The 13,988-nt window shown below is 32.4% G+C and overlaps 1 protein-coding gene across 5 annotated transcripts; it reads right to left on the reverse strand.

The window, feature by feature from the left end:
- Positions 1 to 463: 463 nt before the first annotated feature.
- LOC148606796 (uncharacterized) lies at positions 464 to 10,475 on the reverse strand. 5 transcript variants are annotated; one of them, XM_088547237.1, is made up of 8 exons: positions 10,144 to 10,226; positions 8,957 to 9,032; positions 8,567 to 8,871; positions 7,299 to 7,479; positions 5,674 to 5,799; positions 4,590 to 4,715; positions 2,719 to 2,841; positions 464 to 2,284 (listed from the first exon to the last, which is right to left on the reverse strand). In XM_088547237.1, the coding sequence occupies exons 4-8, from the start codon at positions 7,330 to 7,332 to the stop codon at positions 2,196 to 2,198; spliced, it is 498 nt and encodes a 165-aa protein (XP_088403363.1). In that variant the 5' UTR covers positions 7,333 to 7,479; positions 8,567 to 8,871; positions 8,957 to 9,032; positions 10,144 to 10,226; the 3' UTR covers positions 464 to 2,195. The 5 variants fall into 5 exon arrangements, with proteins under 5 accessions (XP_088403363.1, XP_088403364.1, XP_088403362.1 ...); XM_088547238.1 differs by having other exon boundaries at positions 8,567 to 9,032; positions 10,144 to 10,216; XM_088547236.1 differs by lacking the exons at positions 7,299 to 7,479; positions 8,567 to 8,871 and having other exon boundaries at positions 2,719 to 2,838; positions 10,144 to 10,475.
- Between the last annotated feature and the right edge of the window lie 3,513 nt (positions 10,476 to 13,988).

Here is a 13,988-nt window from a genome sequence, read left to right on the forward strand (position 1 = left end):
GAGAAGGCCACGTGTAAAAGTTCTACAGGCTTGTCTTTGGAATAGAAAGCTTTTCTTCATATAGTCTTATGTAACGTCGGACTAATGAACAATCCACATTTAAGAAAACGGACATGTTTTTGAAACATAATAAAGTTGGTTGACAATTCCATGCATGCATGTGCATTTTCACATATAACAGATTGAAATATGAGTTTTTCAGTAAAGGTCGTGCGAGTAATTATTTTTGTATATAACCATCAAATTTGCTTGAAAATATCTTCTATTTTCATTTTGTTCAGTTGAAAACTGAAAGGATTGGTTTTTGTTTTGTTTTGTTTTGTTTTGTTTTGTTTTTTTGTTTGTTTTTTTGTTTGTTTTTATTATTATTATTATTTATCGTTTCCAATAGCTCAAAAGTAGAAAAATCACTGATGCATCGGATACAAAAAAACTTGTAAATTTCATGACCACGAATAAAACATACAATGTATGCACATCTGTGTGCCTTGTTTAAACAGTTTCTTTAATTATTATTATAACAGAGCATGGAAAGCGATACCAAATACATGTACCTAATATATGTAGATCATATCGGAGTTATCATGGAGCTCCGAAAAACATTCATTATGTTCATTTACCTACAGACGAAACGCTTTTACATTTCATATCTGATTACAAAAACAAATAGAAAACTTCATGCTTATAACTGCGAGATACAAGAATGTTACTAAAATTGAATCTAGTTTACCTTGACGCTGACTTTATGATTGGGCAGATTTCAGTAATAATAATTTAATAACTTCATAAGGACGTCAATAATGAGTCCTTTAGTGTTTGTGTCCTGCGATGTCTTTAAAACTATCAGTCTTTATAAAAATACCAACCAGACAGGAGGAGATTCGATTCATGCATGTCAAAAAACAACGAATTCACTTTTATTTCTAATTCAGAAACATTTAAAGCCACATTATCATCCTTATATAGTTTGTCATTTGGTTGTTGGACGTTTTTATTACAATAATTATATAGATTGTGTATGAAATTGCCACTTTGCAAGAGTTATCTTTCTTGGTTTGGTATAATTGGGTTGATTTTATTCGGAGATGAAGTTACAGTTTTCTGAAACATTCAGGTCTGAATACAGAAAGGGCTTTCTTGACATAAAAATATAATATATGTAGACTGTAAAAGCGTCGTTTGTTTGACGGTCTTTCTACACCATGAATCACCTCTACCATTGGCAGTGTCTATATGGACTGGTACGTAATATATATACATGTGTCTAAGAAATACAGGGTTCATGAATTTCAACATATTAATGATAAATCTTTGAATTAACAAAAATAATTCTTTTTTTTTTGTACTAACCGGGCAAAAAAAAGCTAACCATTTATTATCAGACATTAATCGTTTCAATGTTATACGTAAGTGATAACACATAACAACTACAAAAGGAGATACGACAAAACAAAGCATTATCAACAAATTGCACTTATAATAAAATCATCAAGTCAAAAAGATATATATCATTATCAACAAAGTGCACTAATAAAAAGAAGTCAAAAATATGCGTTTGTGTTGAATAGGTATAGTTGTCAATGTAAAGTAAACGGACATATATATATATATAATATACGTTACAGTTTTGTTAAAGTACAATAACAAAATATGTTACATAAAGTTGGCATCAAACTTTACCAAAGTTTTTCACATACAATGGAAATGACTAAGACTATGTTGTGCAATGTCAAGCCACCAAATTGATTTGTAACAAGACTTGAAATAGGAGGTGCATGATGATAATATATTATAACTAATTTGTTAATATTTCATTAAATTCCATTCATATCATATGAAGTTGTGTAGGAGAAGTAATGGAAAAAAAGATGAGTATCTCTCTACAACATAAAAGTAAGAAATGAAGAACTGACTACTCTTTCACAATATAGCCCATATTTTGCAAGTAGAATGGTTATGCCAGGATTTTTACCGAAGTCTCCCACCAAAAGAAGTGTTCTCTCTCAATGAACTAAGAACTTGTATGGATCCCTACACTGTTTTAAAGAAAACAAGCAAAACATGAAAGAGTGCAGGTACATGACAATATGATGATAGACGAACGGACGGACGTTACAGTTAAAAGAGGCCATCCTTGGGCATATTTAGAGTATAATTAGCGCGATGGTAAAAAGACCACTTTATCTCACGGAGATCTAATTAAGTGTACTACCGAGTTCAGAAGGTTGCGTGGGTACTGCAGACCATCCTAAACATTTTCTCATTCTTGTTAGGCCGTTGACAACTACAATATAGTATTATCTAAATATACAATCATGTAAACGTACCTCGAAACCTATATTCTTTTTATCTAGGTTATTGAAAATGTAGAACAGAAAAAAGTTTCATTAAAGTAAAACATTAAAAAAGCAAGTCATTTCTCTGTTCGCTTTGTTTTATCATTATGTTTTGGTTTTCAGACATTTGATTTTCTATAATTTATTTTGTTTCCCATCAACAAACCACAAATAGTCTTAATGAACCTAGTTATTTTATCACAGAAACACATTTAACTAGAGGTTTTATTTTTGTAGGCATAATCATAATTTTGGACCTTTTTTCTATCTATTTGCTTTCCAATATGTAATGTAAAAATCATTATTTTCTTGGTTTTTCAAGTGCAATAACTCTATTTGGTTGTGTCAAGGTACTGAAATAAAAAAATTGAAGTAGACTCACAAGCAGTTAAGAATCCATTTCTTATACTGACAGTAGTTGGATTGCTGATGAAGCACAAAAGTATTGGCGTCATAAACACAGACGTTATACATGATCCAATGCTGTCAATTGGTCGAGAATCTTCTGTAAGCATGTATTAATTTTAAATGAAAACTTAATTTTACTTTGATAAATGCATGCAGTGTTAAAACTAAAAAAAGATTAAAAATAAGCAAATGAAACATAATTAAGAGGACGTATTTGTATATTCGTATTCGAACAAAGAAATATTTGGTCCATAATATAAAGTATACCTGGAAATGGTGAATATGTCCAAGAGACAACAATACACACCGGGATGAAAATTGTCTGAGTGTATTATGTAGCAGGGAAAAAATGAAAGGAATGTATTTAAGATGGTGAATAGTTTCAATGACAAAAAATAACGCTAATCTCTTTTCAATTTCTAATTCTAATAATTTCTTATGTTTCTCTGTTACGGTTGTTTAGGTTCGTTTATATAGATAGGTCACTGCAGATAACTTTATGACACTTTGTGGAAATAAAGCCATATTGAGACACTTAAACAAGCAAATCCAACATTGTTTCCCGTAAAAAGTATATATTTTTCAAAACATTTCATGAGATCCATGAAAAAAGGATAGATTTTATATTCTATTTTGTCATGAAAATATATATCAGTTTGCCTTCCCAAAATTAATTGTCAAAAAACAGGTTTCTAAAGTATCAGGCACTTTAAAACTGCCAGAAAAAGTAAGCGGGCAAGGTATTATTGTAAAAAAAAAAACACATAAAAAGTGTACCTTTTTCTATCCATTTTTAAGATTTTAATTCATAAAGTTCGTGCGAAATTTTTCATTTTTGAAAAAAAGCCAATTGGTGCAGGGAAGATAACCCAGTCCGGTGAGGTCCAGAATCTTTCCGGATAGCTTAAAACATGCATTTTACACCTCTTTACCTTCACAAGTATTGCATATATTTATGTACGAATGTTCTACTACCCACAATCTATATTTCCATCAAGTTTCACCTTTTATTTTTATGTTTTACAAAATTAGACTGGGTCAGTTCTGTGTACGCAACAGTGCACCTCAATCCTATCTGTATAGTGCTACCTTATGCTGACTACCGAACCGTATCCGGTTCGGCTGATAATTATCAATTGCGGCCATCTCAAGACTGTTATTTTCATGCACACACACATTGATGTTGAGCACAGACTGTGTCCACTATTAGGCTAAAAGTGAGTAGTAAGTTTCTTGCCCGGAGACTTTAACCCCGAGGTATAGTATTGACTTAACAGAAGATCTTCTCTCAAAAAAATCTTTAAATAAGCGTCACTAATGCTGAACTGATTTCTTGTATCTTTAATCTGGTTTTGTTATTCAACGCACGGAATGGTAAAAAGTTAAAGTATCATTTTCTTTAGAAAAAGAGCAATTTAAGAGTTAGTCCATATATAAAACAGTCAGATCATATGATACGGGGAGTAAATTTGATCACACTTCTTACTTAAATATGATAGCAGAGAACATGTATCATTTTTCTAAATCAAAAGTCCATGAGTAGGAATATATTTAAAATAATCTAACAAATCAACTTGCTAATATGGAAAGATCAAAGAGTTGTTTGTTTTAAATTTTCTAGTGCTTTCAATGTAAAATATTTCATTCTTACCATACTGATAAATTACAAACCAATTTTTTTACTAGAAAAAGTGAGTTTATTATCTCAAATGGATGCAATAATTTTGGGAAAAAAAATTGACATGTGCCACTCACCTCCTGGGTCTTTTATTTACACCCTCTTAAACTTTGAATCAGAAATTAAAACATAAAATTAAAAAAAAAACATAATTATCCTGATCTTACCTGACGAAAGAGTTTTCAGCGAGGGGACTGCGGTAGTAGCTACACTACTTAAACAAACAATAAACAACACGAGGGCAATGGCGGGTCTTCTCAGATCAACTGCCGTTCTTTCGCGCACTGATTGTACTGTAAAAGAATAGACCAAATACCGAGTCATAGGTGAAGATCATGAATTTTCGAAACAACAGGGTTCGGTAGAAACACCTTTTTGTTTGTTCTATTTACGAATTTTAAAGCTTTGGTTTCTCGGTAATTTTCTTAACTTTTCTTTACTTCTTTACTGCCAAATTTCATTCATTCCTGGTAAAAATAGCGAAAGATTCAAAGAATAAAATGTATAACATAAATGACATTTAATATTCTTATTTCGGAATAAATAAATTCAAATACGACTTAATTTTTTTATTTTTATTTTTTTTTTGCTTTTTCCTTATAAACAGTTTACTTTTTACTATTATATGTTGGTAGATTCCCTCGTGTCACAAACAAAATAAACAATAATGGCAGGATATGGCACATTTTAAGTAAGAATCAGGCAATGAGTGGCACATCATTTTTCTCAATTTGGTTTTTTACCTCAAACATATTCAAAACATCTGGAAAACAATTGAAAAGAAATTTAGATTTATCCTGAAGCATATGTTACTTAGATATATTAACTGCTTATATAGGAAAATTTTCCCGCCATTTTTCCATAGTACATTTCAATTAAATTTTGGCCTATCAAAATTTTAAAAAGGCAAACTAACAAATACAGTGACGGTGATTACTGGAGGTTATGAGGTATAAATATCTGGATAATGCAATAAAATAGCTGCGGTTTTTTTTTCTTCATGTGCCACATCATTTACAAATGTTGCCTGATTCTTAAACAGAGAAGTACTTAAAAACTATTAAACAAGATAATCAAGTGTTTGCTTTTTTGTGTGAACTTCAAAATACTAACAATTGATGGTATAAAATTGATTTTCTCAAAGTAAGGTCATTCATTCTTCATCAATATCTATCTCAGTTTTTATTATATTACAGAAACAAAATTTTATGTTTATTAGACTCTTCTTCTTGATAAAAAAAAAATACTCACGCAAATCACAGATGCTTTGTTGGTTTCTGATAACACTTTGGACAACAAGGGCGATAACGATGACTATAACTACTAACTGAAGCCATGACCACAATTTAGATAACTCGTCTGTACTTGTATCTGGATCTACAATAAAAATATTATCAATCTAAAACGATAACTCATTTGAGCATAACATCCTATAAAACTATCGTCTCAGTAAAACTACACTAACATAGCCTCATTCTCTCAAACCAATAACGTAGTCGTCATCCCGCCAAACGAAAAACAACGACCACAATCCGCCAAACTAATAATAATGACCCCATCCCGCCAAACCAATAACAATGATGTCATCCCGCCAAACCATTAACAATGACCTCATTCCGCCAAGACATTAACAATGCCCTAATCCCGCCAAACCAATAACTATGACCACAACCCGCTTAACCAATAACATTGACCTCTTCAAGCCAAACCAATAACGATGACCTCAACCCGCTTAATCAATAACAATGACCTCATCCCGCAGACAATAACAGTGACCTAATCCCGCCAAACCAATAACGATGACCTCGTTACTCTTAACAAATAAAGCCGACCATCCCGCCGAACATGCAAGTTTACCCCACCCTGACTTACTCATAACAATACCTTCATTCTGTCGAACCCGTAATATTGGCCTCATATTGCCGGTACAAACGATAACTATTTACGGATGTAAAAGAGTTGTCTATATGAATGACACGGTGGGGCTCAAGGGTTAATACATCTTTCACCGACAAAAAAATGTTAATGTTATTCAAAATGCAAATTAAAATTAGCAAATGAAATCCTGAAACCCCGTTTACATAATTTCTGGATTCGCTCGTAATATAAATGTTTTGAACCATTTAGCCTTATATACCATGCTGAAAAGACTCAAATTTGCCAAATTTCTCAATCTCCAGCTTGTAAAAAATCAATCTTGACCGGGGTATATTTTGTGTAATTTTGCGGAAACTCAGAAGAACGACTAATCAAGCATGTACAATTTGTTAACAGATCATTGACACGGTTGATCTAATACAGTGTTTTCAGTATAAAAATGAATGTGCATTATTAATTTTGTATTTCTATTTTTAAAGGTCGCTAGGATAAAAAGCAAGGTAACGACCGGAACAATGGTATTGAATTGGTTATTAAGGATGGGAAATTACATATTTCACTTGTTTTCTTGTCTATGAACCGAGTACACAGACGAATTATATCCGTCCGTTCCCCCGTCACTTATTGTATCAATGTCCACTGTTCTTCGTTAACGATTTGATGATTTTGTGAAACTGGCATGAAATTAATGACTTCTGATTCTTTTTCTATGAGGGACTGGGCTATGTGTACTCAAATGGCGACTCTGTATGGATGATGGCCTTTAACTGTAATAACATAGGAGGCAATGACCATGAGGTTTTTTAAGAGGTCGAAATCTTCAAAATACCGAAAATTATCATAATACTGATTTCATAACACCAATTCAGTGCAGATCCAGAGATTTTGAATAGAATTCTAGAAAAAAAAGCGACACCAGACTATCATTCCCCAAAATCTTGGATCGATCCGCCAATGCACCACAGTGATAATTATATTGCAAGACTATTAAAGCATACTCGTGCAGTTTTGAAACATCTCTAAAACCGTCATCAATTTGCTACCAATCTTGCATTTGCTAAATGCTTCTATTGGGCATATAGTGTCGTCTGCTATGTCGTGATGTAAGATATACTCTACACTGTAATAATGCCCATGATTTTCCTGGTGGATTTTTGCTTGCTTGGTAATATCATTCCCCTATAAAAAAGCAAATGAGACAAATTAACAAAACAATGGCAACCAAGCAATCGACAAAAACAACTCAAGTGCATTGACAGGATACACGACCAGGAAACACTTTCTTATAAATCTAAAACATGTTACATATTAAATGTGGAAAGCAAAACACAATTAATACTTCTAATCATTTTAATCGGTATATTTTGAATTTTTTTTTCGTTTGTTTTTTGTTTTGTTTTTTTTTTTTCGTTTTTGTTTTTGTTTTTTTTTTGTTTTGGCTTTTTTGTGTGTTTGTATATTGTTTTTGTCGTTGTTGTTGCTTTTTGTTTTGTTTTTGTTTGTTTGTTTGTTTGTTGTTTTTGTTTTTCTTAATATATATTTCAGATGCATATACGTATTTAAAAGTTTTCAATATTAAATACACCCTGTGCGAGGTCGTTATTTTTCAAAATCTACATTTAAAGTACGTGAATAAAGAAGCTGCAGTTAGGTTCCGGATGGACCATACGGAAAGTAAGGCAGTTAGGTTCCGGATGGACCATACGGAAAGTAAGGCAATTAGGTCCCGGATGGACCATACAGAAAGTAATTGATGTTGTCACAGAGGACTTTGTCATAGTACTTTGTTTTGTGATTCCCATATGATCAACAGGGTCTACGAAGATAAGCATAAACTTAATTTGTATGCAAGAAAAAAATATTCATTTAGAATTCATTTGAATTCTTACTTAAAGTTTACTTGAAATTGACGTGAACTTTTAATTACAAGAAATCAACAGAAAGACTCGATTCTCATAAAATTCAGCTCCAACCTCCAAACTGTTTAAGTTAAAAATAATTTAATCTGTGGCTAAAGGTATTGTCTTCTCTGTAGTCCAATCACCATGTCCAATGATTGTGATATACGAGGGCAAACATAGTCCACATTACATAAAATTCATATGAATATAACACGAAATTTATACTTTGCATGAATTTCATGTGAAAAGTTCACGTGAATTTGAAGGATCGATTTACATGAATTCCGTCGCAAAATACAAGCTCAATTCTGGTAAAAATTAGTAAAAAATATTTTGCCTATGTAGTGATTGATTTATTAACTTACATTCTAAATGAATTGCTTTGGGTGTTGTCAGGATTCTGCAATCGTACTCCATTACTGAGCAGCGAAATATCTTATTGATATCTTTTTCGGTGAAATTAGATACAACTAACACTGTTTCGTTGCAGGAGTTGAAGTTTTCGGAATACTTTCTATTTCCTTCAAAAGCAAATCCATTAAGAAGGAGATGTTTATCGCCCATTAGTCGTATTCCGGGCGCATACAAAGAGAATAATTAGTAAACATACACCCTATTTCAAAATTCTGTCCATAAATACTTGGATCTGTACGAATAAAACATTCCAGGTCTGAAAAAATAAAGGCAATTAACTGGTTATTTGACTCTGTAACATAAAATCTCTCAATTTTATTTATATACAGCGTACTTTTTACCTTGGTCAGTTAAACAATTTCCTTCCAGAAGAATACTGGTAATCAACATCAGCGTACGGGATTCCATTGTTATTACCTGAAATAAAAAAAAAAGAATGAATTTCATAATTGTGTAAATTTATTTAAACGATCCTACTTAGATGGATCCTACTTAAAATTGAAAACAGTAGAATGACAATTATAGAATAATACTTCAATACGTACGTTCACTATCTCTTTCTATTAGATTTGAAAAAGTGGCATTTAATAGGGAAAAAAAACTTTAAGATTGACACGAATAGCAGAGTAGTTGCAGAGAACATATGATTCAAATATATACCGAGTTGTAAACCATACAGAAAGAACTTGTTACCCATCCCTGAAATCAAATCTCAAAACAGAGCACCCCTATAAAAAAGACCCCTGGAGGTAACTGCCTATATAGACACATACTAGTATACACGAACGTCCTAATGGAATTGGTCTATGTAAAAAGGTCCTGGTCAGATTTTGGGGATTTGAGTGTAATTTGCAAATAAAGTATTATTTTCAATATCAATGTGCGGTTAACCTAATAAAGATAATATCAAGTGGCTTTCTGTCATAGTACACATGTAACCTACATGCATACATTGACTTTTTTTGCTAAATTTAAACTGTTTTGTTGGTATTAGTTATATTGAATTGGAATATCAGGGGAAATTACTATAATATTTCTAATAATCTGTCTTATGGTTTATATACGAAAAATTACAAATGGGATAGAATTTTAAATATCTGGTATATGATTTTTTTTCCCTTTAAATCACCGTATATATATATCAAAACTTATCCCATCCCTCGATTCTTTAGCATAAATATTGTGTCAAAATATCAAGTAACTACAACTGCAAGTAGTTATAGAGCTAGAAAAATGAACTATTTTTTAATTGTTAGTAAAAAAGTATAACGGACGGACGAAGGGTAAAACAGTTTACCCCCTCCTTCGGGGAGTGATATGATAAACATTTTTAAAGTGTACAAGTGCTGTAAATTGACGTTGTTCCCAACGGAAAACCCCTAATCTATAAATAGTTTCATTAAGCTACTGTAAGTAAAAAAAGAAAACATCATTAAAAGAATGCGTCGAAAATATTTTGGACATTTATATTACCAAAAAATGTAAAACTCTTAATATTGAAAACCAATAAAACATGCTTTTAATTTACCTTTATTCTGGTTTGAATGACAGTTCACAACTACGCAGTTTGTTTAACAGTTAAATGGCATGATATAACCGACGTGCGGGAAAGGTATCTGGTCATGTGGATCTGCTGTCATTAAAACAAAAACTGTTCACACGTTAAGTATGAACCTTGAATTTAAAACAACAAAAAACTGTCTTGTTTAAATAGTGGCACGCACTTAAATGTAAGTGACAGGTTTATCATGGAAAGAAAGCGCATGTGTCATTTGCGGATCAAATAAAAAATAAAAAAGGGGGAGGGTTACGATTTAGAAATGAATAAGAGGTGGGTTGGTCCAAGCTAAGATTTGTTCCAATTTAAACCAAACGCAGATCCAAGGAAGAGCGTGTCAGGCGTACACCCCAATAAACTTCGAAATTTCTTCTTCTTTTCTTTTTTTTTTTTTTTTTTTTTTTTTTTTTTTTTTTTTTTGGCAAAAAAATCTTGATTTGTCACAAAAATTGTTTTACCTTGCTTCGCTCGGTACTTATGTTTATAAACACCCCACCTAACCTGAAATCCTGGAATTCTGGATCCGCTCCTGTTTACCCAGTTTATCAAGAATACATGTACGAGACTATCAGGAATTATTAGATTATTAGATATAGTGTATTTGATGTTTGATATGTTAATGCATTGTTTTGCCGTGAACTTATATCACTTGATCTACCTCAATGTGGTAAAAGTAATTATATGCAAGAACTAAAAAAACAACGATGAAAAGATGTTTACTTGATCTAATTAAGAAAATGAATGCATTTCTGGCAGTACCGTGGTGTTTGCCGATTAAGACAATGGATGAATCTCTGGCAGTTTCGTAGTTTATAATGAATTAAAACAATCAATGAGATTATCTGCATGACCACATAATTAAAATAAGAACGCTTTGGAATAATTGGTACATTTTATAATTTGAATTTGAAATATAGGAAAACTATGTAAGTTAAAATCCGTTTATCGTTTAGATTTAGCCAATCCTGACCAATATCGCCTGATTTTGTAAAATCAGCTTTTTCATATGTCGTTCCAAATTTACAGTTTATAACAGGGATGTACAAAATAAAAAGTGAATGCCAGGGGCGGATTCAGACACTTTGAAAGGGAGGGTTTCTGAGAAAAAAGGGGTTGCTAGGATTTTATTTGCCCTTTTTGTCAACATGACATTTTATTAACAAATGAAAATGAGTTTTTTCCTATAAAAAGTGGGTTGCCAACTCCTGCATCCCTCTGGATCATCCACTAAATAATATCTTTGTAAGTAAATCTTCAACATAAAAAGGTGTGTTTTACACCCGATTCCTTTATCGATACGTTATTTTTTTCAGCAAATCATGAATGTTTATATTTCCAAAGTCGGTCCGATTTTTAAGGAGTGATATAAGTGCTTTTTTATATTTACTTTACGTGCTACACTCACTAGGAGTAGGGAAATCATTAAAAATACATGCAGGTAAAGAAAAGCTCATAATAAAAAACGACAACGTCTGAAAAATAAGACAGGATGTGTACGCTTTAGTAACCAGATGAAGGAACATGAATGATTCTCCTATAGCCACATCGAACGTATCTAAATCTCGAAGCCATATCTTCAGACCGATCAATTTGACCATCCAGTATTTAACAGTATATGTAAGTTTTTTTTTTTATTGCAAAGGAAATGAGGTGTCATCCAACAGATGTTGTTGGTTATTTAAAGAATACAGTGATCTTGAATTAACTGATTACCGAATGTGATATTTTTGAACGTACAACGTACCCTACACAGGCAGATATTTTTACGTGAAATTCATGTTAATCGACCTTTACATCAAATTAAGGTGATTTTCACGTGAAATTCACTTAACATGAACTGCATGCGAACAACTTGTGTAAATTTCACGTGAAGGCTCAATTCTCGTAAACACTGTCACAAATTTTATTTGCTCAGTTCGGGTGAAAATCTTGTGAAATTCGTGCGAAAATCACGTGAAATAATTTTGCCTGTGTAGCTTTTGGGTCAAATTCTTATGAAGAGCAACTTAATGTGTATGCTGTGATTTGTTATCGTGGTTGCAACACTGTTTTCTCATCTTTGTTTTATGTTTCATGTTTTATGATCTTATATTTCATGTTTACAATGTATAGTTTTTTATTTCTCTATATTTTATCTTAATAGACTGGGACGTGTTATTACGTAAGCCTACGGAAGCCCATATATAGGTACGGAAGCGTATACTGCCCTCGTTTATATTACTTACGAGAGGATTGCCGTGAAATCGCGGTCGATATGGCAAAGTGTGGACACAGTACTAATTTGACGAATCCAAACAAAATGAATAATCGTTAAAAAGAATCTACGATCATCTACCGTACATCAATGGTGTACAGTTTTGTTCAAGTTGCTTTAATGGTTTAAAATGTTAACAGTTAACTCGGTTTTCTTTTAACTCAGAATAATGTTTTATTAATTGTTTTATTCACATTACTTATTTTTTAACAATTCCGTACCGAATTATTTTTCTCCAAAGTCGATCGAAAGGATCGATATTTATTATTAACAACCAAAATTAAGAAAAAGACCACCCCCCAGAAGGTAGATGGTGCGTCCCAAAGCTAAGTTTCATATCCTCGTGCCAATGCACTTTCCTGTGGAAAAAATGGTTGATCTGGGACTAAAAACCTGTTTTATTGGTCCCAGGTTTTATTAGACCCAGGGGTATGGGAGGAGCTGATGTTTTACGATGACGATGACGACACAGACAAACGCAAAGAGAAGACTTTAAAAATTGATACGGCCCTTTGAAAAAAATAACAACTCCATTGAAATACACCTGGAATAAACAATGTGGCTGCTCCAGACATGCGCTGCGTCAATGACGTATTTTTGCAAATATTGATTAATTCAAGATTAGCAGTCTCTACCTGTAACCCTGCTGCTATTAGCTGGTTATCCTGAGGCTTCGCCAAAGTTTTCACTCCATGGCCAGTGGGCAACAAGAGAGTAACCTTGATTTGTTTTATCAAGAATTCTACTAATGTGTACGTTATAGGAGGCCTTCTTGGGCTGGTTTGAGGGTGTTATAACGTTTTTCTCATTGTTTTTTTTTTCAAGTCAGAAGACCCTTATACAACAAGACGCAGAAGAGGCTTTAAAGACCTATTCCTTAATGTGGTTTATTTCCAATGTATCGTGTGACTTTTTTTTTTTTTGTTTTTTGTTTTTTTTGTTTTTTTGTTTTTTTTTTCAGACGCACATTCACTTCATAACCAACCTTTTATATGTATGTGATCAACATTGTTCGATTGTGATTTTTTTTAAGTTGAATTGGCGAGAAAAGTCGAAAGGGGACTTTCTGGCATTTTGTCCTATTATTCTGCGGAATTTCCTGTTTTTATCAAAGAATTACGCCCAATAATGCTTTCAAGTAGGTTATCAAAGTGGTCGCTTGCCAACTCGAATTTTTTTTTATTTGTCTCAAAATCGAACTTGCATATACTTTTGTGCTTAACAACTGTACAAATTTTTGTTTATCAAATGGAAAACGCCGGGAGACGAGCGCACAGACAGGCGGACACTCAACTGAATTTTTATGCATAATAAGAAGTTTTGATTTCATTCAAACTTTATCCGAACTGTGCAAACTCTTTATCACACAATGTAATAAAAGAAAGACAACTACGTGTACATTATAAGCTTTTCATACTTAAATTGGTACTACATATTTTAATGTCATTCTAAATTAATGTGTAAAAATATCATTTCCTGTTTGTTTGTGCTTGATGATCCGGTCGCTTTGTTGCTGTTGTTGTTGTTGTTTTTTTTTTTTTGGTTTTTGGGGGTTTTTTTT

This window comes from Perna viridis, chromosome 9 (genome assembly GCF_037379345.1).
Source record: "Perna viridis isolate PV_CMFRI_1.1 ecotype Kerala chromosome 9, ASM3737934v1, whole genome shotgun sequence".
In the NCBI taxonomy this organism is placed as follows: Eukaryota; Metazoa; Mollusca; class Bivalvia; order Mytilida; family Mytilidae; genus Perna; species Perna viridis.

What these genes read in the sequence shown, in the direction of transcription:
- LOC148606796 (XM_088547235.1), bottom strand. Translation starts at nt 9,023, where the DNA reads ATGGAATCCCGTACGCTGATGTTGATTACCAGTATTCTTCTGGAAGGA. An exon ending in ACAAAGCATCTGTGATTTGC is followed by an intron (nt 4,716 to 5,673) that starts GTGAGTATTTTT and finishes ATTCTTTTACAG; the next exon opens with TACAATCAGTGCGCGAAAGA. An exon ending in AAATGGATTCTTAACTGCTT is followed by an intron (nt 2,285 to 2,718) that starts GTGAGTCTACTT and finishes ACTATATTGTAG; the next exon opens with TTGTCAACGGCCTAACAAGA.